The 23,116-nt window shown below is 42.5% G+C and overlaps 1 protein-coding gene across 1 annotated transcript; it reads left to right on the top strand.

The window, feature by feature from the left end:
• Nucleotides 1-200: 200 nt before the first annotated feature.
• Nucleotides 201-22,915, top strand: Ube2j1 (ubiquitin conjugating enzyme E2 J1). The gene is made up of 8 exons (XM_052716716.1): nucleotides 201-333; nucleotides 8,872-8,945; nucleotides 9,810-9,941; nucleotides 12,968-13,052; nucleotides 13,824-13,929; nucleotides 15,973-16,102; nucleotides 17,006-17,125; nucleotides 20,166-22,915. Exons 1-8 carry the CDS (start codon nucleotides 303-305, stop codon nucleotides 20,442-20,444), a joined length of 957 nt encoding a protein of 318 aa, XP_052572676.1. The 5' UTR covers nucleotides 201-302; the 3' UTR covers nucleotides 20,445-22,915.
• Nucleotides 22,916-23,116: the final 201 nt, after the last annotated feature.

Here is a 23,116-nt window from a genome sequence, read left to right as displayed (position 1 = left end):
CGAGTGAGCCACCGCCACGAAGCGACTGCCACGTCAGGCCGACCTCACAGACCCGGCGCGGGCGGTGACGCGGCGGCGCGTGGGCTCTGACGTCAGCCCCGCAGGCCGTCCGCAGCCCGGCGCCCGGCTCGGCGACGCCCCGGCGCCCGGCCTGCCCTCAGGGAGGCGGACCCCGCGGCCTCGCGCCTCGCCCGCGGTCGGGCCGGACTGGGCGGTGTCAGCGGAGGCCCTCGCCAGGCGCGGCCGCCGCGCGAGACCCGGGCAGCCGCGGCGCCGACGGGAGCGGCAGCGGGAGGCCCGCCATGGAGACCCGCTACAACCTGAAGAGCCCGGGTGAGCGGGGCTGGGGCGGGCGGCGGGCGGGCGGGCGGGGGCCCTGGAGCCCCGGAGCGGCGCCTCGGCCGGCTCGCGTCCGCCGGCTCTCGCGGCTGCTCCGGGTTCGCGCTTTACGCGAGGCCGCTGCCGGTCCCGGGGTGCAGGCCGCAGAGCGGGGCGGCCGCTGCGGATCCCCAGAGCTGCTGTCGCCCCTTAGCTCCTGGCCTCTCCTTCCCAGGCTCTGCGGAGGGGAGCTGGTGACAGCCAAGCCCCTTAAGGGCAGGTGTAAAGGCGACGTCAGCGGGTCGGACTGAACGTCCCCTGGCTGCCGCATCCGTAGTACCCCCTCCGTCGCTGCCGACCAACTTTTGTTAGGTGTTTGACTCACGTTGGAGGAATCTGTCGTTGAAATATCCCATTTCAGTATTTGGAGGCGAATAGGATTAGAGACAGAAAGCGAATGTCCCGTAACTAAACTAGTTGTGCTGTGTACTTGAGAACTAACCATGATTTGTGGGGTGGACTGCTAATATGTCCGAATTCACGCAGAGAATTTCTTTCCTTCATTTTATGTCCCAGGGGGTCCCGGCCTCCAGTTATTTTCTGGTGCATTAAAAACAATGCAAAACAAAAAACAAACAAACAAAAAAAAACAACCGACATTATCAGTTGTCTAATAGTAAGGCAAGCGTGACACGAATTACTGGATTCTATACATAGTATTTATTCTAAATGTACCTTGATAATTTGTCGGAAAAGAAACTCTCAGCTCTGAATAATAAACCCCAGGGTATTGATGATCCTTGAACTAGAAATCTTGCTGATTTTTTTTTTCTTTCCTACACTGCTTCTTAGTTTGGACTTTTAAGTCTAACATCCGTATGGGATGTTGTGAATCTTTGATTAGAAAAGAAATTCAGAAATGAAAAGCCCAAGGATTTTGATTGAACAGAATGTTGTCAGCTTGAATACTGACAAGCAAGTGTCCTTAAGGACCGAATGTAGAGTCTGTCATGTTTTAGGGGATTCCTGTAAAATTTGGCCATATGCCTGTTCAAGAATGACATTTACACGGCTGAATTTTAATGGGACCACATTCTCTATCTTCATCCCATCACTTAAAACCTGAAGAGTTAAAAAGAGTCAGAGAAAGTAGAAATGCTTAAGCTTTCCCATTTTGATGCCAGAATGGTTGAATTAGTTGGACTTTAAAAATAAAACTGTGTGGTAAGTTGTACAGTACTCCTTAGTCACTTGGTTGCTCTAAATCAGCAGAGGTGAGGTACTTGGGCGAATGTCCAGAGAACAGTGCCTCGAGAAACATTGTCAGGAAATTGCTCAATCTTTTTTTTTTTTTTAAATAATTTCTTTATTTATTGATTTATTTTTTAAATGTGCATTGGTGTTTTGCTTGCATGTATGTCTTTATGGGGGTATCAGATCCCCTGGAACTGGAGCCACAGACAGTTTTGAACTGGTTTGTAGGTGCTGAGAATTGAACTCAGGACCTCTGGAAAAGCAGCCTTAACCTCTGAGCCATCTCTTCAGCCCCAAATTGCTCAGTCTTGATAGGTTATTGTACTCGAGGTTATGATAAAATTTAAGCAACTTTAGAAATTAATACATTTCTAGCTGGGTATGGTGGTATGTGCCTTTAATTCCAGCATTTGGGAGGCAGAGGTAGGCAGATCTTTGTGAGGTCCAGCCTGGTCTACATAGCGAGTTAATAAATTTCCAAAGTACGTGGAGCTTCAGTTGACTTTTGTATCTCTTTATAAATTACATCCTCTTTTTGGTTTCCTCAAAGATGATGGTATTCTAAAAAGAAAGTTTTAAAAAATCTTTCCTGTTGGTATAGATGATTTTGATATAATAGAGAAGGTGAATTAGATGAACTGTAGTATTTGTTAAAATGTTGAGAAGCCTGGTGATAATGCTTGCTTTGTTTCCTTCTCCAACCTTTGTTATTTGTAGATTAATGACTATGGGAAAGAAGTAATTTAAACATCTCATTTCCTATCTGCTGGGGTTGGGTTATCTCAGAGAGATGGATGGGAAATTTAAGCGAAGACAATACAGTTAAAGGTTAAATGTTGTGTTGTGTAGATGGTAACTTTGCTCAGCTTGTAGAGGTATCCTATTTCTACCAGGAACCTGTTCATACTGTTGGTGTCACTGAATCCTCACGCTAGTCAGACTTCTCACTCCACTCAGACCCATCTCAATTGTATGCATAGAACTGTAGTGATTGAACATTTTCACAGATTTCCCACAGACTGAAAAAGTCTCTTGAGCTATAAAAACAAAACTAGTCTGTCGCTGAGATATGCTCAACACTGGAGGCAGCTTCAGTTTCTCGGTTAGCTCCTTGACCTCTACCCCTTGGGGTGGAAGGTGTCACTGTTGTCACTAGGTCCGTTAAAACACAAACTTAATCACTTCTCAAGTTGACGGTGTTTCAGCAGTACCCCAATATTACAGCAGTAACAGCAGTTTGCTGGATGAGGTCGGTCAGGACTTGAGCCTCTTAGGCTCGTATGCATTTTCCCCTGAACCTCTCTCCAGTTGTTATGTCTCCATCCCCGTTGGATCCTCTGTTTGGAATGCTTTCCATTTAATCCATCTGAAATTCCTATTACTTCAAGCTTCTAGAAGGTTTAGCCTTCTCGGCTTCCTTAGGTGGGCTACGTAGTCCTTAAACTTAGCTCATACCCAGTCAGTATGTCATTGCCTTGTAATTTTTTTCAAGTCTTCTAATTGCTATAAGCTTGTGGAGGCAGGAAGTTAGTCTTTTTCTCTCTCCATTCAGACATTCTTCAAGTGTATTTTGTTTTAATTTTTTAAATTATTTTAATTTTATGTGTAGGAATATTTTGCCCGAATATGTCTACACGGTGTGTGTGCCTGGTGCCCATTGAGGCCAGAAGAGGGAGTTGACCGGCTGGAACTGGATTATGATCCTCCATGTGGGTGCTGGGAATCAAATCTGGATCCTTAGAAGAGCAGCCAGTGCTCCCAGCTGCTGAGCCATCTCTCCAGCTCTATATGTTTTAGCATTTATGTATTTAGTGTGTGTCTTTGTGTGTGTAGGCACCACGACACTCAAGGAGATCAGCGGACATCTCACTGGAATCAGTTCTCTCCCCGCTCCTGTGGGACTCCGAAATCAAACTCATGTTGTCAGGCTTGTCATGTCCGTGACAAGTGCCTTTACCTACTGAGCATCTCTCTGGCACATCTTCAGACATTTTTTTAAAGTAAATGCCTTTGCAGAGTTTTTGTAAGCAAAAACATTAGTTCTGAAACTTTTTCTAACATGCCTTCTTTCTGAGAACAGGCAGTTGGGAGCATCATTTAGGGTTCACATTTTTAATATACCTGCCTCCTGAAATTTACCACGTCTTGGGAACTGATGGTATTAAGATAGGGACTTTCCAAGAGAAATTGATGTTTGGAAGACACTGGCCTATAAAAGATCCCTTTATTTGTATGTTTTTGGTTCCAGATTTAGTGTAAGTTCAGTGAACCAGCTGGGCAAAGAAGAGGGCAAATGCTGGGGCCCATGGAGCCTAAAGTCTTGGTCCAGAGAGACCAAATGCCTCCGTAAAAGTAAGACTTAAGAGCAGGAAAGCAGCCGCCATTCCCTCTCGTGACTGATGTCGTCCCCCCCAGTCAGAGAGCTCTAGGGGATAATCTTGCAAAGAGAGAGGAGCAGGGCTTGAAGCAAGAGAGGGGCTGTCAGGGGGGGCAGGCCAGTTACCTGGCCCTAGTCGGCGGCGGCGGCACTGTGTACCTTGACACTCCGTAGATTCCTTAGGAATAATGTTTTATGTAGCTTTACAGCAGGAATGTGGTGATTACTTTCTGTCTTGATTACTTTCTGTTGCTGGGATCAAATGCTCTGACAAAAGCAGCTGTGGGGAGACTGGGTTATTTTTGGCTCACAGTCATTGTAGTGTAGAAGTCTTGGCTGAACGATCTTGAGGCTGTAGTCACATGGCCTCTAAAGTCAAACTGCAGAAAGAGAGTAATGAGTGCTTATGTTCAACTCACTTTCCACTACACACACACACAGAGTCCAGGGTCCTAGCTTAGGGAATGGTGCCATCCCACAGTAGGTGAGTCTTTCCACTTCAATAATCAGATCAAGGTAATCTCTCGTGATCATAACCAGAGCGTTATCTCCCAGGTGATTCTGTATCTCATCAAATTGACAGTTGAAACTAACCATAATACTGGGTTGTCAGCCTGACAGTATCTGGAATACCTTGGAGGTGGATCTCTGAGCATTTCCTGTGAGGGATTATATAGATTAGGTTAACGTTATCTGTGGAGGCACCATTCCATGATCGAGCTCTGGATTGATATAAAAAGGAAACATGAGCTGAGTTCTAGCACTCCTTTCTCTCTTTCCTGACTGTGATGTAGTGTAACCAGCCAGCCTAAATGATGCTCCCAACTGCCTGCATGATTTCCTTACCATGAAGAACTGTACCTTGTGAGCAAGGATAAATGCTTCTTTAAATTACTTTTGTCAGGGTGTTTTATTACAGCAACAGGAAAAGTAATACAAGAAGACTTCAGTCCTTTTCCTTAAAAATTATTATATTTATACTGGCTGATTTTGTGTCAACTTGACACAAACTAGAGTCATAGAGAGGAAGAAGCCTCAATTGAGAATGTCTTCTTCTTTTTTTTTTTTTCTTTTTTTCTTTTTTCGAGACAGGGTTTCTCTGTGTAGCTTTGGAGCCTGTCCTGGATCTCACTTTGTAGACCAGGCTGGACTCGAACTCACAAAGATTCGCCTGGCTCTACCTCCCTAGTGCTGGGATTAAAGGCATGCACCACCACTGCCCGGCTGAGAATATGTCTTCTTTTTTTTTTTTTTTTTTTTTTTTGTTTTTTTTGTTTTTTCGAGACAGGGTTTCTCTGAGTAGCTTTGTGCCTTTCCTGGAACTCACTTGGTAGCCCAGGCTGGCCTCGAACTCACAGAGATCCGCCTGCCTCTGCCTCCCGAGTGCTGGGATTAAAGGCGTGCGCCACCACCGCCCGGCGAATATGTCTTCTTAAGACCCAGCTGTAAGACATTTTCTTAACTAGTGATCAGTTGGGGAGGGCCCAGCCCATGGTGGGTGGTGCTATCTCTGGGCTGCTGGTCCTGGGTTCTATAAGAAGGTGGGCTGAGCAAGCTGCACTTCTCCATTGCCTCTGCATCAACTCCTGCCTCTTGGATCCTGCCCTGCTTGAGTTCTTGTCCTGACTTAATTTGGTGATGAACAGCAATGTGGAAGTGTAAGTTGAATAAACCCTTTCCTCTCCAACTTGCTTTTTAGTTATGGTGTTTCATTGCAGCAGTAGGAACCCTAACTAAGACATTACTATTATTATTATTATTACTATTACTATTATTATTATTATTATTATTATTATTATTATTACTGTGTGTGCAGGCGTGCATGTGCCAGGGTGAATGTGTGGAGGTCCTGTGTCAGATCGGCTTCCACCTTGTTGCTGTGGACTCTTCCTTGTTCCTGTTCCTGCTGTGTGCTCTAGTTGGCTGCAAGCTTCCAGCTGCTCTTCTTTCTCCACCTTGGCTTACCACAGTGGTGCTGAGTTTACAAACATGCATGCCACTGCCACTAGCTTTTTACAGAAGTCCTGGGGCTTGAACTGAGATCTGATGAATCATCCTACCAGCCTTGAGCCCCTCTCCATGGACCTCTAGGTGGGAGGCCTTTGCACACTGACCTTTTCAACCAAAACGGATATGTATTGTTTATTTTTCATACCATTAAGCTTTTCTTTGAATAAAGAATTTTGTCTTGTCAAGTTCATTAAAAAAAACATTACCAGTCACGGTTCCAGATTCTTTGGAAGAGAAACGATGGAAACTTTAACAGTTTGCATTCATCAGTTTGTATACTTTCTGTTCTAAGCTCTGAGGAGGCCACAGTGAAGTAGAGCCTTGCAATACTTAGCAGAAAAGACGGGGTTAAACAGGTGCTGCAGGTACAGTATCATGACAACCAACACGACTGGCTGTTAGGATCATTTAAAGAGGATGCCTAGTCTCTATCCTGTCTCAGACACTTTGATTTGCCCAGGTAGAATCTCTAGTACCTCTGAGGAAGGACAGGTAAGTATCAAGTGGACCTTCCTGAAGAAATTACTTAAGGGCCAGGCATGGTGATGCATGCCTTTAGTCCCAGCGCTCAGGAAGCAGAGGCAAGTGGATCACGTGAGTTCCAGGCCAGCCAAGGCTGCATAGTGAGACCCTGTCTCAGAAAATAAAACCAAAATGAAACAAGACAGCAATAACAAAAGGCATTGCTTATATGTGGGAGCCAGTCTAGATGGTGATGGGTGTCAGAACAGTGTGCAACCTGAGCAGACACTAATAAGGAGGCCTGGAGTAGAGAGAAGGTGGGGTGTTGTAGCTTGAGTTTTCCTGACTGGCCCACAGTCAGGACAAATCTCTCTCACCCGCCAGTCCCACAGCCTCTCAGACCCGACCAAGTAAACACAGAGACTTATATTGGTTACAAACTGTATGGCCGTGGCAGGCTTCTTGCTAACTGTTCTTACAGCTTAAATTAATCCATTTCTATTAATCTATACCTTGCCACGTGGCTTGTGGCTTACTGGTACTTTACATCTTCCTTGTCCTGATGGCGGCTGGCAGTGTCTCCCTCACCCAGCTTCCTGTTCTCTCAATTCTCCTCTGTTAATCCCACCTATACTTCCTGTCTGGCCACTGACCAATCAGTGATTTATTCATTGACCAATCAGCAACACATTTGACATACAGACCATCCCACAGCACTTCCCCTTTTCTTTTCTTAAAAAGGAAGGTTTTAACCTTTACACATCTCTAAAATCAGCTTGGTATATTTGGAAATTTGGGCGTAGCTTCTCTTACTACTTCCTGTTGGAGGGGGGCGCTGTATCTTATGGGGACACAAAGAATATTTTAGGGTTATGGAGTAGTCCATGAGGGTGTATCATCTGAGCCAGTTGCCTTGAAACGGTTCTGGATGTTGGATCATCTGGGCCATGGTGTCATCGGAGACCTTTCAGGTGGTCTTGGCTGGTCAAACCTGATGTGTCTTAATCTGGAACAAATCCATAGCCTCTGGCTTTCTGTGGAAACAAAAGCAGAGCCTCCTTCCCAAAGCAACATATCCTTACATCCAAATTTTGAAGTCAAGGTATCTTTAAAATATACATTTTGGCATAACTCAACAGCTTTTGTAATCAAATGTTTTTCTTTAGTTACGAATATCAAAGAGAACATAATCTAGATTCTTTGTGTGGTAGCCATCTTTCCAAATGTAGATGTAACCAACCGTCTTATTAAATAAGAAACACAGAGCCGATTCAGAAAAGAAAGCCAAGAGGTCAGAGCTAAGAGTCTCACCCTTCCTGATTCAGCGATCCTCTTCAGCCAAGAGAGCTCTCCGAAAGGGACCTACTTCCTGTGTGTATGTCTTTATAGTCTTTCTGTTCTGCCTTCTCATTGGTTGTAAATCCAAACATGTGACTGCCTCGTCACTGCCTGAATGTACCGCCCTCCAGGTCCTTAAAGGCGTGCGCCACCGCCGCCACGCACTTGCTATGGCTCTAATAGCTCTGACCCCCAGGCAACTTTATTTATTAACATACAATTAAAATCACATTTCAGTACAAGTAAAATACCACCACAGGGTGTGTCTGATAAATGACCAAAGTTGAGTGTCTAGAATTTGGAGGGAGAGGTTGTGTCAAATGTGTATGTTGTAATACAGATGTTTTCATGGTGTTAATACTGACTGCCTTCCAACTCTGAGCTCCTTGATGACCCAGAGTTTGAAGATTGTAGCTGTTCCATTTAGCTCCTAGTAAGTATCTGAAGTATTTGATAAATGGATAAATTCCTGACTATAAGGATTTACTTCAGAGTAGGTGATGGAAAAGAATCTTAACAATTATGAAGTAGAACAGTGACTCAAGAATGTAGTTTTTGTTGTTTGAAACAGTCTTGCTGTGTGGCCCAGGCTAGCCTCAACCTTGAAATCTCCCTGTCTTGACCTCCTGAGTTCAGGGGTTACAGGTGTGTGCCATCACTCCTGGCTAGGAACTTTTTTTTTAAAGCCTAGATTTAAAAAATCCTAGACACAAATGAAATAGTGTGGAAAGCAGCACCAGATTGGTCTGGTTCTTGTGTGGGAGTTGCTTCCTGTTAGCCTGTTCTACCACACTCTAACTTCTCCTTTGTGTGGTTCACTTTATCTCCTCTACCTGTTCCTACCCATTTGTAGAGCTATCTGCTTTCTATTTGTTTGCTTTTAAACTACCTGATTTTCTTTCAAGGGCAGATACCTGACCTCTGTTTTCTTCTGTCTGCTCTCTGTAGACCAGGCTGGCCTCGAACTCACAGAGATCACGTGCCTCTGCCACCTGAGTGCTGGGATTAAAGGCGTGCACCACCACACCTGGCTAGAAAGGTTTTTACTAGCCTGTGCTGATGACTTGGAAAAGCATGTTTTAAATATCTCCATTTGATGGATTTCCTTTCAGCTGTTAAGCGATTGATGAAAGAAGCAGCGGAATTGAAAGATCCAACAGATCATTACCACGCTCAGCCTCTGGAGGTTAGTGTCTGTCTCTGTCCAGAGTACTGCAGGACTCAGTGTCTAAGACGACTCAGAACTACATTTCCATTGCTTTGAGTTGTTGATGTGTTTCGCTTATTTATTGATCTGCTTTATTCTGTTGTGTGAGTGTTTTGTTAGCCTTTCGTCAGGCTCCTTAGGCAACCTGACCCAGGGACTCTGTGAGTGCATTTCAGATGCTAACTTAGGGTTTAGTGTGGAGGGAGGGGAGTAGAAAGAACCCATCACACTGCACTGTCTCTCTGCAGCTACCCTAGGCTTTTGACACAAGCATCTCTACCTCTGTCTCTGTCTGTGAAAGGACGATGCTGACTGTGCATAGTCAGGTTTTCGTGCTAATAGACAGGACATAATATGATGGGTAAGAACTTTGCAATTTGGAAAGTAACTTGGTAACTGTATAATGACGTATAGCCGGTCTGTTAATATTACTAACCAGTTATACATAATGAAGAATACTTTTTAAAGATTTGTTAAGACAAATTTATACTAATGATTTGACGATTTCCACTAATTGATATTTTTGAGGCATTAATTTCCAATTTAATTAAATAAATCTTACTTATGAATATATAATTGGACTTAGAAATTTTTAATTTTTAAATTTAAATTTTAGATCAAATTAAATATTTGATTTAAAAATATTTTAACTTTTATAAAGCAAAAATTTATATTAAATAACACCTTTTTACTTATGACTTGAGGCATTTTGAGCATTTAGAGACTATTGGCACTATTAGGAAGCGTTTGATTCTCCTCGCCTGACATTTTTAATGTTACTGTTAATAAAAATGATAAAATGTTTAAATGTTCTTGATCCTGTGGATTCTTGCTTTTGTTTAGGATAACCTTTTTGAATGGCACTTCACAGTTAGAGGGCCCCCAGATTCCGATTTTGATGGAGGAGTTTATCATGGACGAATAGTGCTCCCACCTGAGTACCCCATGAAACCACCAAGCATTATTCTGCTAACGGTAAGAGCTCTTGGTTTTGACAGTGCGTGCAGATTAACTTCTCCGGCCATCTGCAAATGTAGTCAGCATATTTAGAAGAAATAAAGTAGAATATTGTTCTAATTTTGCCTTCAGAGCCTGGGCCATAGAAGTGCAGATTTTTTCCTCAGAATAATTCCGAGGAAGCTGGCATCTATGAAGTACTGGTGATACTAGTGAATGCGTAAATGTCACAGCACAGTTGTTAGGAGTCAGTGAATTAATGTGTGAGGAGTGCTAGGCATGCTGCGTGTGGTGCTACTGTGAGTACAGCTCAGAGTCACAGCCTCTCCAATTTTCTATCCATCTCACATCATCTTCATAAGTTTCTTCGTATTTGCAACGAACTATAATATCTGTCTCACTGATCTGACATGGAAATGAAAGATCAGCATCCTGTAATAGCTCTTAGAGTGGGGCCTGCCACGGACACCTTAATAAATGTTACTTTATTTCTGTTTATATCTCAGAATTTCTACCTTTGTGTGTTTGTCCTACCCTCACTCATGTTTAATTCTCTCCTAACCATGAAAAGTGCAACACACACACACACACACACACACACACACACACACACAGACCTTTTTGTTGCTCTGTTTTTCTCTTTGATAACTTTACTCTTGTGTAGGCTATTGCAGTCCAGTTTCAGGAATGTTCTCTGTTGAAACATTCTTTTTCTACTTATCTGAGAACTGCCAGGGCTTCTCAGTCTTTATCCTGTTCCATCTAAGTCCTCTTATCTGACTCACAGGGTAGCGCTCTGTGACAGGAGGTGTTATCCGTGACAGCAGACTAGCGCAGCTGCAGCTGTACTCTGGAGAATACAAGGCATTTGTTTTAGGGTCACTGATCAGGGTCCTGACTAGCCCTTTCCACATCACCGCATGTAGGTTATGTATTGTCTTAGGAATTTAGTTTTGTTTCTGTCTAATGGGATGTTGTTCATGGCAAATACAGCTACATCCTAAGTTCCTGGCCTGTAGAAGCTGCACAACAAGCTTTGGCTGTTATGCTAATTGTTGGTGTTGACATGAAGGCCGGGGCAGCCCTCCAGGCTCCTGTGTCAGGACTCATTTCAGTGAGCTGGGAGAAACAAGCAGTCTGGAGAAAGGGGCTGGTATACATGGGGGATGTGTGTGCATGTGCATGCGCAGTAGGCAACAGCTCTTTACCAGTAGTTAACCAGTGGATCAGTTGGATTTACCACACTGAAAAGCAGCCCTGCCCTCCTCAGTGGTCAGTGCAGTGTTGCTTCTGCCTTAGTGCCTTTTCCTTTCTCACCTTCTTCCTCAGTGTTGTGGCTGCTCCCCCTGCTCAGGATTGCTGCTGCTTTTTATCTGTGTGAAATAACTTCCTGCTAGATGTCATTGGTAGCTTTCCTATCAAGCCGTCAGACCCATGTCCAAACCAGTTCATTATCAGAAACTTTTGTGGTCCACCCCCCTCCCAGTCTCTTTCCCAGGGGTCCAGAAGAGATGCTACCAACAGCGAGAATAATCTGAGGGAATGACTCTTAAGTACACCGAGTTCCACAGTCCATTCACTTTATTCCTCTGCGATAAGATTCTGTCTGCACAGCTTCCGTTCTGCTCTCACGCTTAGCTCCTCCCTGTCCCTTCTCCTCCTGTCCTATCCTAGTTCTGACTAAGCTCTTTTTGCCTCATCCTCATCTTCATCTTCATTTTTCTCCATCTTGGTTCCTTCTGGTTCAGAACTGGTCTACCCCCTCACCAACAGTAACTCTCACAATACAATGTAAGGCTTCCAAGGTCCCCACAAGAGCAGTGAGTCAGCTTCATTTGCAACCCAAAAGGGGAGTGAATGGAGGAGATGGGGTCAGATAAGGCCTGGAATTTCAAATCTGAAAGGGAATTTATGTGCTCAAAATATATTCTTATAAGTGGTTAGGTGAAATGTTACGAGTCTATCATAAATGTGTTCAAACTACAATCTTACAGGTGGGTAGGTAAAAGAGTCTGTGAGTCACTAAAATGTAACTGCCTCTCTATTTCTATGTTGCCGTGTACTGGCAGGGCCGGGTAACTCTGCTGGGAGCTAGGAAACCTGCCTCATAGCTGCACTGCACCTGGTATGCAGAAAGCCCTTTTCTGAGTTAGTTACTCTGGAATGCTGCTTGGGCTTTAAGAGGAAGGAGGGTCTGAGCTTTATTTGCTTAAGAAACAAAGCTATGCACCTAAATTCACCTGTCTCCTAGACCTGGGAGACAGGCAGTGTCTCCTTAAGGGTGTTTACATTAATTCAGGAGACTCAGCAATTGGTCTAAAAAATGCTTTGTTCTTTCTGCTTTTGGCTTTGGATGCTAGAGAAGTATATCAGATAAAATATACTGTTAGACGTTCCTGGGGAAGGTATGAGAGCGCACAAGAAATTCATAGCAGGAAACAGCTGATACATTAAAAGCCGAATAACACCAAATACTCCTTGAGATTTGGGTTCCTATGGAAGAATTCCCTGATTCTTCCAGGTGTAGCTTTACCATATTCATGTGAATTCTTACTACATTCCTGTGACTCGTAGTAATTCATGGTCTCTGCTCTTCTTGACCACATTGTATCTAATTAAATGGCATCAACCTTCTGAAAAACTGCTCCTGTCTCAAAGTCTCCTCTCCAATTAGTCAAGTGACTTTGGCCTCTTACCTCTTACGTGTCTTCTCTTTATGAAAACCTAGGTCTGTAGTAGGCACAGGGCATAGCTTCAGTAAATCTTTACATGCTAATTATTTAAACTCCAATCATGCTGCTCAGTCTCAGAAAGGTGCTAATACACTCTCTAAAAAACACTCTTTATTTTTTATTCAGCATTTAACAAATATTTTTGTATGTCTATAAGAGGACAAAAAACTGTGTCTCTTTATTAGAGTTCAGTTCTCTTAAATATTATCTTTAAAATTATTATTCACATATAAATATATCTATTTATTCTTGGAAAGCAGAAGGCATTAGATAGACTTTTGCAGTTTTTAAAATGTGTTCTTTCTTTCTAAGGCTAATGGACGATTTGAAGTAGGCAAGAAGATCTGCCTGAGCATCTCAGGGCATCATCCTGAAACCTGGCAGCCTTCATGGAGCAGTGAGTATTAGTGAATATACGCTTCCATCATTGTATTCAGTTCATAATAATGAATTATAATACACTTTTGAGAGTAAAGATGTTTTGGATAATATGTGATACCATTGGAAAATTAATAAAAATACTTTTCCATGTCTAGGTTAGTACAGTACTTTAATAATCTCTCACTTGGATTTTCTGAAACCTTCAGATCTTTTTTTTTTTCCAAGTAAATCTAGTTCCCTTTAAAATTTTTATTGTGTGCAGATGTGTATGGAGGCCAGCAGTTGTTGTGGGGTGTCTTCCGTAATTCTCTTCTACCCTATTTTTTGAGGCAAGGTCTCTCTGAACCCGGAGCTTGCACATTTTGTCAAACTTGCTGACCAAGCAAGCCCCAAGGAGCCCCCTGTCTCTGCTCCCCTAGAACCAGTTAGAGTGTGCCCTGCTGTGTCTACCTGCTCTTTTTTATTTCTTAAAACAATCACAGGGAGCATGGGTGCTGGAGACCAAGCCTGGGTCCCTGTGCTTACACTACTGAGCTGGTTCCTACCTCAGCTCCTACCCCAACTCACCTCCTACCCCAACCCAGCTCCTACCCCAGCTCCTACCCCAGCTCACCTCCTATCCCAACCCAGTTCCTACCCCAACTCACCTCCTATCCCAACCCAGCTCCTACCCCAACCCAGCTCCTACCCCAACCCAGTTCCTACCCCAGCTCCAACCCCAACCCACCTCTTACCTCAACCCAGCTCCTACCCCTTTCACTGAATTGATGTTCATTTTCTGTTTCAGTAAGGACAGCATTGCTGGCCATCATTGGTTTTATGCCAACTAAAGGAGAGGGAGCCATAGGTTCTCTAGATTACACACCCGAGGAGAGAAGAGCGCTTGCCAAAAAGTAAGTTCCGTGTTAGGGCTGAGTGGTATTAGTGGTTAAGGATCCAATCTTAGCATTGTAAAAATCCAGTTCTGCAAATTTCCTTGGAGTGATCAGAATATAAAAATTAATCTCATGGCCGGGCGGTGGTGGCGCACGCCTTTAATCCCAGCACTCGGGAGGCAGAGCCAGGCGGATCTCTGTGAGTTCGAGGCCAGCCTGGTCTCCAAAGCGAGTTCCAGGAAAGGCGCAAAGCTACACAGAGAAACCCTGTCTCGAAAAACCCAAAAAAAAAAAAAAAAAAAAATCAATCTCATGATATTTTTTATAGTATTATAGATCAGTCCCAGGGTTCACTTCATGTCAGGCAGGTACTCGTCCACTAAGTTGTATTACCAGCCCAACTAGTTCATTCTTATAAAAGTAGTTGATGGGCTGGAGAGATGGTTCAGTGGTTAGCACTGGCTGCTCTTCCAGAGGACTCACATTATGGCTCATAATGGTCTGTAACTCCAGCCCCACAGGAGCCAATTACCTTCCTTTTCTGCTCTCTGTGGGCACAGGAACACATTGGTGCACAGACATGCATGCAGGCAAAACACCCATATACATAAATATAATAATAATTAAAAATTAAAGTAATTGATAACATTCTACTAAGATTTGGTTTACTCCGGTGGGAGACATATCTCCTGGAAGGCATTACTGGCCCTTTGTCCCACTTTGGTTGGCATCACAGGTAGAAAGAGCCAGAGTCATTATTTATTTGTAGCTGTCTGTAAGATCAACTCCCCGGGGTTGGAATGGAACCCACTGTATCTTTGTAGCAACTTATATAGCTTATAGTAGATATCTAATAAATGATCTGGGCTAAAATAACGGAAAATTTTATTAGACAGTGATATGGTGATATTGCTCTCTCTTAGGTTTTTTTTTTGGTATATTTTTATCTATATAATCATAATAATTCATTCAATTCAAAGTACCATTTCCTTTCTAGCTGTTCTGGAACTCATTATGTAGACCAGGCTGGCTTTGAACTCAGAGTTCTGGGATTACAGGTGTGTGTCACCAAGCTCAGCATATTTTTTTTTTTTTTTTTTGACACATGGTTTCTCTGTGTAGCCCTTGGCTGTCCCAGAACTTGCTCTGTAGACCAAGCTGGCCTTGAACTCATAGAGATCTGCCTGCCTCTGCCTTCCGAGTGCTGGAATTAAAGGCATATGCTACCACCACCCAGCTCATAAATTCTATTTTTAATTGGCTTCTTTCTTGTTGTATATGTTTTTACTAAGAGATAATTGGAGTTTTATATTAGACCTTTTCACAGACTTTGAATAGGCTCATGATCTGTGTTCTTTAGGATAGTATCATAGAGTATGATAGACAGTTTATGTAGATCTGAAGCTTATCTTTCTTCAGATAACTTTTTTGTTGTTGTTTTTTGAGACAGGGTTTCTCTGTGTAGTTTTGGTACCTGTCCTGGATCTCACTCTGTAGACCAGGCTGGCCTTGAACTCACAGAGATCTGCCTGGCTCTGCCTCCCAAGTGCTGGGACTAAAGGCATGCGCCACCACACCCCGGCACAGATAACTTATTTTTTAAAAATGAAACCTAAGCAGGTTTTTAATGAACACATATACTTGCCTCAGACCTGAGTTGCTGCCTTGTCCTACAGCCTATAGGTGACTGTATTATGACGTTGTTAAGTGTTCTTTTCTTTTAGTTTTTCCATATTTGAATATCTTTACAATTTTTTTTAAAGATTTATTTATTTTTGTTTTATGTTAATGGGTATCTTGCCTGCATGCATATATGTCTGTGCATCATGTGTGTGTAGCACCTGTGAAGACCAGAGAGGGCGTTGGGTCCCCTGGAACTCTAGTTACAGGTGGATGTGAGCTGCCATGTGAGTGCTGAGATGGAACCCTGGTCCTCTGGAAGAGCACTCGGTGTTCTTAAGTGCGAGCCACCCCTCCAGCGCAATTTGAATATCTTAACAAAAGAGAATTAGTACTCAACTGTTTGATTTGTGCTCACTGAAGAACATTGTTTCCTACCAGATCACAAGATTTCTGTTGTGAAGGCTGTGGCTCTGCCATGAAGGATGTCCTGTTGCCTTTAAACTCTGGAAGTGATTCAAGCCAGGCTGACCAAGAAGCCAAAGAACTGGCGAGACAAATTAGTTTTAAGGTACTATAAACTTCGGAACAGATCCATTTATGTAGCCTTTTTGTTTACTGCTGAATTCTAGATAAGAAAGGAAAGTAATACAGTTGTGTTGACATGAGATTTCAGAAATAATGTTTTCTTACTACAAAACGTATAAGCTATACTCATGCAGGTATTTGGGCATAGCAGTTAAAGCTAGACTAGTGTATAGACTGCATTCAGATCTCAGCTTTTCTGTTTACTGGCTGACATGTCAGATATAGTACTTTACCGTCATGTGTCCCCTTTACACCTATAAATAGTAATAGTACCTCCCTGTCGGACTTTGTCAGGATATGCTAATTAATACATAGACCACATGGATTATAGTTGCATTTAGAACTACCCCTAGTGCTTACTACATTCTAGTTCTCTTTCCCTCCCTTCCTCCTTCCTTCCTGCCCTTCCTTTCTTTCTTTCTCTGTGTAGCCTTGGCTGTCACCTGGGACTCACTCTGTAGACCGGGCTGGCCTCAAACTCACAGGGATCCACCTGCCTGTGCCTCCAGAGTGCTGGGATTAAAGGTGTGCACCACCACCGCCCGGCTATCCTCTTATCCGTTACATCCTGACCACAGTTTCCCTTCCCTCCACTCCTCCCAGTCCTTCCCCAAACCCCTGCTCTCCCCAGATCCATTCCTCCTCCATTTCCCTTCAGAAAAGGGCAGGGCTCTCAGGAATATCAACTGAACATGTCATAATCAGATACAGTGAGACTCGGCACAAACCCTCATCAAGGCTGAGGGAGGCAAGCCAGTAAGAGGGAAAGCAGTACATATGAAAGGAGCAATGAGGGGAAATCTAGGAGATTTAATTGCTAATTAGTTGAACTGCTAAACATTCATTTCTTCTTATAACACTGCTCTTGGCTGTATCTTATTTATAGGCCGAAGTGAATTCATCTGGAAAGACTATCGCTGAATCAGACGTAAACCACTCTTTTTCACTAAATGAGTCACAAGACGATTTACCTACAGCATTCCAGGGTGCTACAGCCGGCACATCGGTATGGCTCTTATCCTTTAATACACACCCACGCACCACACAAATCATATGACACACATATACTACACCCCCCCCCCCCACACACACAAATACACATACACAAACACCCTCCTTACACACTCCACATACAAACACCACATACACACACACCTGCCCTCCATGCACACAAACCTACACTATTGTTTGGAGTAAGGTAAGATGCTTCTAGATCAAATACTGAAAACTATTTTTCCTAATAGTAGGATTTTAGCCCAGCTGCCCCACTAATTATGTTGTTTTGAATGAATCTTTCTGGACTTTAGTTTTTTTTTGTTAAATGGGGTTGTTTGGATGAAATAGTTTTACCTATCTTTCTGCCTCAGCCTCCAAGTGCTGAGATTACACGCATGTTCTAAGGATTGTTCTCTAAATGTATTAATCATACTAATAAGGAGGCTAAGAACTATCCTAAGTAAATTCACAACCTATTTTTGAACCTAAATCTGAATGCTTTCAATAGGATATGTTAATAGTAACGATATTAGTAATGATTAACATTTAATAAGTAATTATGTATCATAAGCACTTTATATCATTAATCCATTTAATCCTCACAACTGCTGAATTGGATATTATTGTCATTGTACAGATGACGGAGCTGAGGCCTAGGCTAAACAGCTGGCTTAGGAACACATGTCTACTAGGCAAAGCCAGACTGGAACTAATAAAGGCTCATTGCTTTGTTAGTTTCAAACTAAGAAAAAAAATCATATACTCAGTAAAAGCTGTAGTATGAGCCAATCCGTTAGGCTATAGTAATATTGTCATCATGTTTTTCCCCAAGAACCTGTTCCTCACCATCCAGTGGTGGCGCATGCCTTTAATCCCAGCACTTGGGAGGCAGAGCCAGGCAGATCTCTGTGAGTTCAAGGCCAGCCTGGTCTACAGAGCGAGATCCAGGACAGGCACCAAAACTCACAGAGAAACCGTGTCTCCAAAAAACAAAAAACAAACAAAAAAAAGAGAGAAACCCTGTCTCAAGAGAAAAAAAAAAAGAAAGGGAAGAACCTGTTTCCTCGCTAGGTATGGTGGTGCATGCCTACAGTCTTAGCACTGGGGGAGGCGGAGGCCAGAGGATCCCGTGGTCAAGGCCAGCTGGTTACCAGCTGTGTGTTCTCTTTAAGCCGTAGTCCCTGGATCTACTGAGTACACTGATGCTCTTGGCTGAGCATCAGAGGATGCAGAAGTTAGACTGTAGTGTTCCTGTGCTGGCTGCTGTAACTCAGTTCACTCAGTGAATGTTGGTTCACTTGCTGCATGGCGTTTGTGATGACATGTCACCATACAACATTGGGTTTTATGTGTCTGCACTCTTCAGTGGGCAGATTGTCTCTTGGAATCCTAGATTGTACAAGTCTAAGTTGCAGCTCTTAACTCAGCATTGGTACTACTTTAAACTCAACTCACCAGTACTTTCTTTTTAACTCTGTGTTATGTGTTAACTACATTAAGAAACGCCAAAGAATAATTTTAAGAATTTCAGATTATCTAAGCTTTATTCCTATGCTAGGGATCAAACTCAGGTTTTTGTGGATGCTGGGAAAGCGCTCTGCCATTATCCTCACACCTTTGTATTTTGAGATGGGGTCTTTCTTGGTGTGTAGCACAGGTTGGCCTTGAGTTTATTATCATCTTCCTATCTTCACTCTCGAGTGCTGCTGTTACAGGTGGGAACTACCAAACCCAACTAACATCTTGTAATGTGGAAATTTTTTTTTCGAGACAGGGTTTCTCTGTGTAGCGTTTGGAGCCTGTCCTGGAACTCACTCTGTAGACCAGGCTGGCCTCGAACTCACAGAGATTCACCTGCCTCTGCCTCCTGAGTGCTGGGATTAAAAGCGTGCGCCACCACCGCCCAGCTCAAATAGAAATTCTGTAAGTAACTCAGACCAGTGGTTTCCTCCTCGTGTTTAAAGCTGTTGCCAGCACAAAGCTTACACTCTCAATGATTAAAGAAGAATTTGGGTTATATTATTTGATTCTTTTAAGTGTTTGTGTTTTCTCTGTTGGAAAGTATTTGAAATATCTTATATTTAATCCATATTCTTCTGAGTAAACCATTCTTGTTTCTTGTCTGAAAAGATGAGTATGTTCTAGTGGTAACACCACTCTCGGTGGAAGCATTAAAAGCCATTGATGCAGTCGAGGCAGGTTAATGAGTCTGAGCGTAGTCCATACATTGTGTGGCTTCTTTGAGTGTGCTGTTGCCAGTTTTATTATCTCCAAGGCAAACTTAAGATTTTGAAACCCTGTGTCACATTATGATTGTCTCCTGACTGAGCATTCCTTGAGGTAACCAGAAGACGCCACCACCCCGTGCTTTGGGGGAACAGCCATGTACAAAGTTGAGCACACTGTGGCACTCACATACCCAGGGCACTCTTGACAACATAAACTAGATACTTTTAGACTTGTGTTTAGCTCACTTGTCTGGGATTATGGGAAAGGACAAGCTGAGTTTGAAAACAAGCACATTTTCACAATAGCAATATGAAAATTTGTGGTTTAAAATTACTTCCTTACTATGGTTGATGGAAGTATGTCGACATGGTAGGTAAGGTTATACTGAAGAAGTCAGGTTCACCAAAGGTGGACAGCTTGGAGTTGCATTCTTTCTACTATTTGTAATGGGTAGTTTTTTAAGTTGAAAGTGGAGAACCTGCTTCTCTCCTCAGATCTTGGGAAAGAAGAGCAGTGACCAGATGCTTGGCAGAAACTACTGTTGCGTCAGCCATCTGGGGAGAAACAGCAGCAGTGCCTGTGTCTGCTGATAAATGGGCTCCTCCACCTCATGAGTGCTCACGATAGCTCATGTTTCTGGCTTATTCATCAGGGTTGCTTCCTAGTCTCAGTGTTTACATGGTTCTTGGTAGATTGACCTTAGTCATATTTAATACTCTACATATTCTTAAACTGTTAATGAGTACATATACATATACAAAATGTGGTTTATTTTATTTTATTTTGCCAATTTCAAACAGATTTTTCTTATTGTTTCCTAGTATGGAGCCCAGAATCCATCTGGAGCACCCTTGCCACAACCTACCCAACCGGCTCCTAAGAATACCTCCATGAGCCCTCGACAGCGCCGGGCCCAGCAGCAGAGTCAGAGAAGGTCTTCTACTTCCCCCGACATGATCCAAGGCCAGCCACCTAGAGCCAACCACACTGAGCACGGCGGGTCTGCCATGCTCATCGTCATCCTGACTTTGGCATTGGCAGCTCTTATATTCCGACGGATATATCTGGCCAATGAGTACATATTTGACTTTGAGTTATAATGCTGGTTTGTGACTTAAGAGCTGAGACTCAGTTGCTTCATTAAACATTCTGCATTGGGTATAACCTAAGGATTGTTTACAAAAAGATTATTTTGTATTTACCCTTCATTCCTTTTTTATCGTTATAAATTCATTGTGCTATAGGCAGACATTCAGGCTGTGGTCCAACAGTTTGTTGCTTAGATTAAGGGACTGGAAGCCACAGTTCCTTGTCTTACTATTTAATCTACTTCAAAACAAGTAACTTATTGTGGTTGCTCACACCCGCGCTGCTTTTCATAGATTTGCAACGCTTTTCTATGTAGTCCTTTGGAGTTTGAGGTAAAAGGTGGTGTTTGTACATCTGGAGTATTACTGAGTATTACTCAGTCACTCACTGAGTACTGTCTCTAGCTCTGTAGAATGAGGGGGAATAAAGAGTGGCAGAGGGAGGGCACATTGCTCATCAGCTTCTTGGAAAGTGTCATTTTTAGGAGAGACTGGGATTGCCCATTCTGTGATCTTTGTATGTGAGACTTTGTTCGGTGAGAATAATTTTATTTCAGACATTTATGAAGATCTTTGTTATATTTTTGTTTTTGGATATTACTTGAAGAGAAAAGACTTTGTAGCCACTTTGATATGTTGTTATCACTTCTAATATGCACACAAATTAAAAGAAAACAGGCCTTTATAACCCTCTCATATGGAAGAAAGGGTCCATGCCAAGAAATAGTTTGATATTTTCTTTCACAAGTTAGGTGAGAAGATCATAAAGTTTGAATATTTGCTCTGCTTTTATTTGTACATGGTTTGAATTATATTATATGCCCAGCTCTGTAATCACTATAGCTTTTAATTATTCTAGGAATATGCATAATATTCAAATTTTAATAGAAAAACTCAGGGCCTATGAGAGATTAAAAACAAACCAACTTTTATTTAGAATTGTTCACTAATCAAAGCCAAGAAAGATTTCAGTGGAAAAGTTTATATGTCCCTTAGTGCCAGCCAGCCCCCCAGATGCTGACATCTAATTTTGCTGACATCTAATTCACAGTGCCTAGTGAGACCACTTGAGGCAATACTGCCAGCAGCATGTTCTTTCAGCAACCTTGAGGGATCTCTTGAGGGTCCTGTATTAATGATTTAACTGGAAAATATAGGCAGTCCCCAGCTTTTAAATATATCATGCTCTCAAAGCCCATTTATAAGCTTTTTTTTTTTTTTTTTTTTTTTTTTTTAGACAACTGAATATAAATGGTATTTGGGTTCTAGGTCAGTCCACAAAGGTTAGTTAGCTCATACTTATTTTAAGTATGTGTGGGAGGGTAGCTGTAAAGTCTTTATGTGGTTTTAACTAAATACAATTATGGGCAAGATAAAAACAGCTCACAAAATCATTTTAAAGGTGAGTTGAATCTTCAGTCCTATTATGTGATTTGGGGTCTGTTAACCATTGAACATAATTTCTATTTTTATTTGGTAGCCAGTTTTTGTTGTTGTGTCAACACCTAAAATTTAAAAAGTTACTGTATGTTATAATCTAATCTTGACATTTAAATAGATTTAAAGTTTAATAGATTAGCATTTTATAGTTCTTCAAATTGTTTATGTCTGTATATGAAATTGGTAAAGTCTAAAAAGCCCAGGAACTTTGTGATGACCTCATGTCAGGAAGACTATAGGTTACCAATTTTTTAATTTTCTTGCCATGAAAAAATATATTCTGAGGTCTTAGTTTATAATACCAGATTTGAGAAACATTGGGTCAGTGGTCTCCTAGAGAGAAGCCAGTGACCCACTGGAAGCCTGGATGGCCTTCCCACGTAGGAGAGAAAGCCTGCACCATCACCCTGTGCTGAAATGGCTCATGCACTAGAGCGGTCTTCCTCCCAGTCAGACTGGCAGCCTTGGGAGCTCTGTGATCTTGCTGCATCTTCTGGGGGCGCCTGTGCTAAGCACTGAAGTTGCTCTGTGATTTCATCCGTTCTCCCCTCCCTGTTGCTAACTAGCTACCTCCTCATGTGTGTTGGCATTTCTTTTTAGCACTTGATGCACACATCAAAGTGGTACATTGTGCTTTTTTCCCTCATCGCTATCTAAAAATTGTTCTTCCACCTCTACCTTGGAGTCAGTGAGCTCACTGAAGGGCGGGCCTCTGTCATTAAAGCCTCGGTTTAGCCCTTTAGTTCCAGCTTAAGGCCCAAACCATGTAGAAGCTGGTAGGTAAAGTCTTAGGATTCCCATTTCCCCAGTTCTCAGATTTCAGAACTTAAGGCTTCTTCACTGACCAGCATAGCATATGACTACACATCAAGGTAGTTAAAATAGCATGCTTGAAAAATATGCCTGTTTTGCTTGTAGCAGTCTAAGCCCATGAGCCTTCCAAATCTTCTGTATGTGGGGAATTTATGTAGCACTTTACGTTTCCATGCTGCTGATTGTTTTATTCTACTGAAATAAATGATTTCATCAAGCTTCTCAATGAATTTTAAAAAAACTAATTTATTGATTTTACTATGAAAATGACAAATTTCCCTACTTCAGGAGAATAAGAACTCTGTTTATTCAACTTTAGTTTATGAAGAAACGTGGTATCTTGAGATTGCCCTTTTTGGTTTTTTTCGAGACAGGGTTTCTTTGTGTAGTTTTGCGCCTTTCCTGGAACTCACTTGGGAGACCAGGCTGGT

The sequence above is a fragment of the Peromyscus californicus genome, unplaced genomic scaffold (genome assembly GCF_007827085.1).
Source record: "Peromyscus californicus insignis strain IS unplaced genomic scaffold, ASM782708v3 Scaffold_5__1_contigs__length_169319896, whole genome shotgun sequence".
Taxonomy (NCBI): domain Eukaryota; kingdom Metazoa; phylum Chordata; class Mammalia; order Rodentia; family Cricetidae; genus Peromyscus; species Peromyscus californicus.
This window is presented reverse-complemented; position numbering and strand designations above follow the sequence as displayed.

Coding starts and splice junctions, on each gene's coding strand:
- Ube2j1 (XM_052716716.1), top strand. CDS start 303: ATGGAGACCCGCTACAACCTGAAGAGCCCGG. Junction 334..8,871: donor CTACAACCTGAAGAGCCCGG/GTGAGCGGGGCT, acceptor ATTTCCTTTCAG/CTGTTAAGCGATTGATGAAA. Junction 16,103..17,005: donor CGAGACAAATTAGTTTTAAG/GTACTATAAACT, acceptor TCTTATTTATAG/GCCGAAGTGAATTCATCTGG.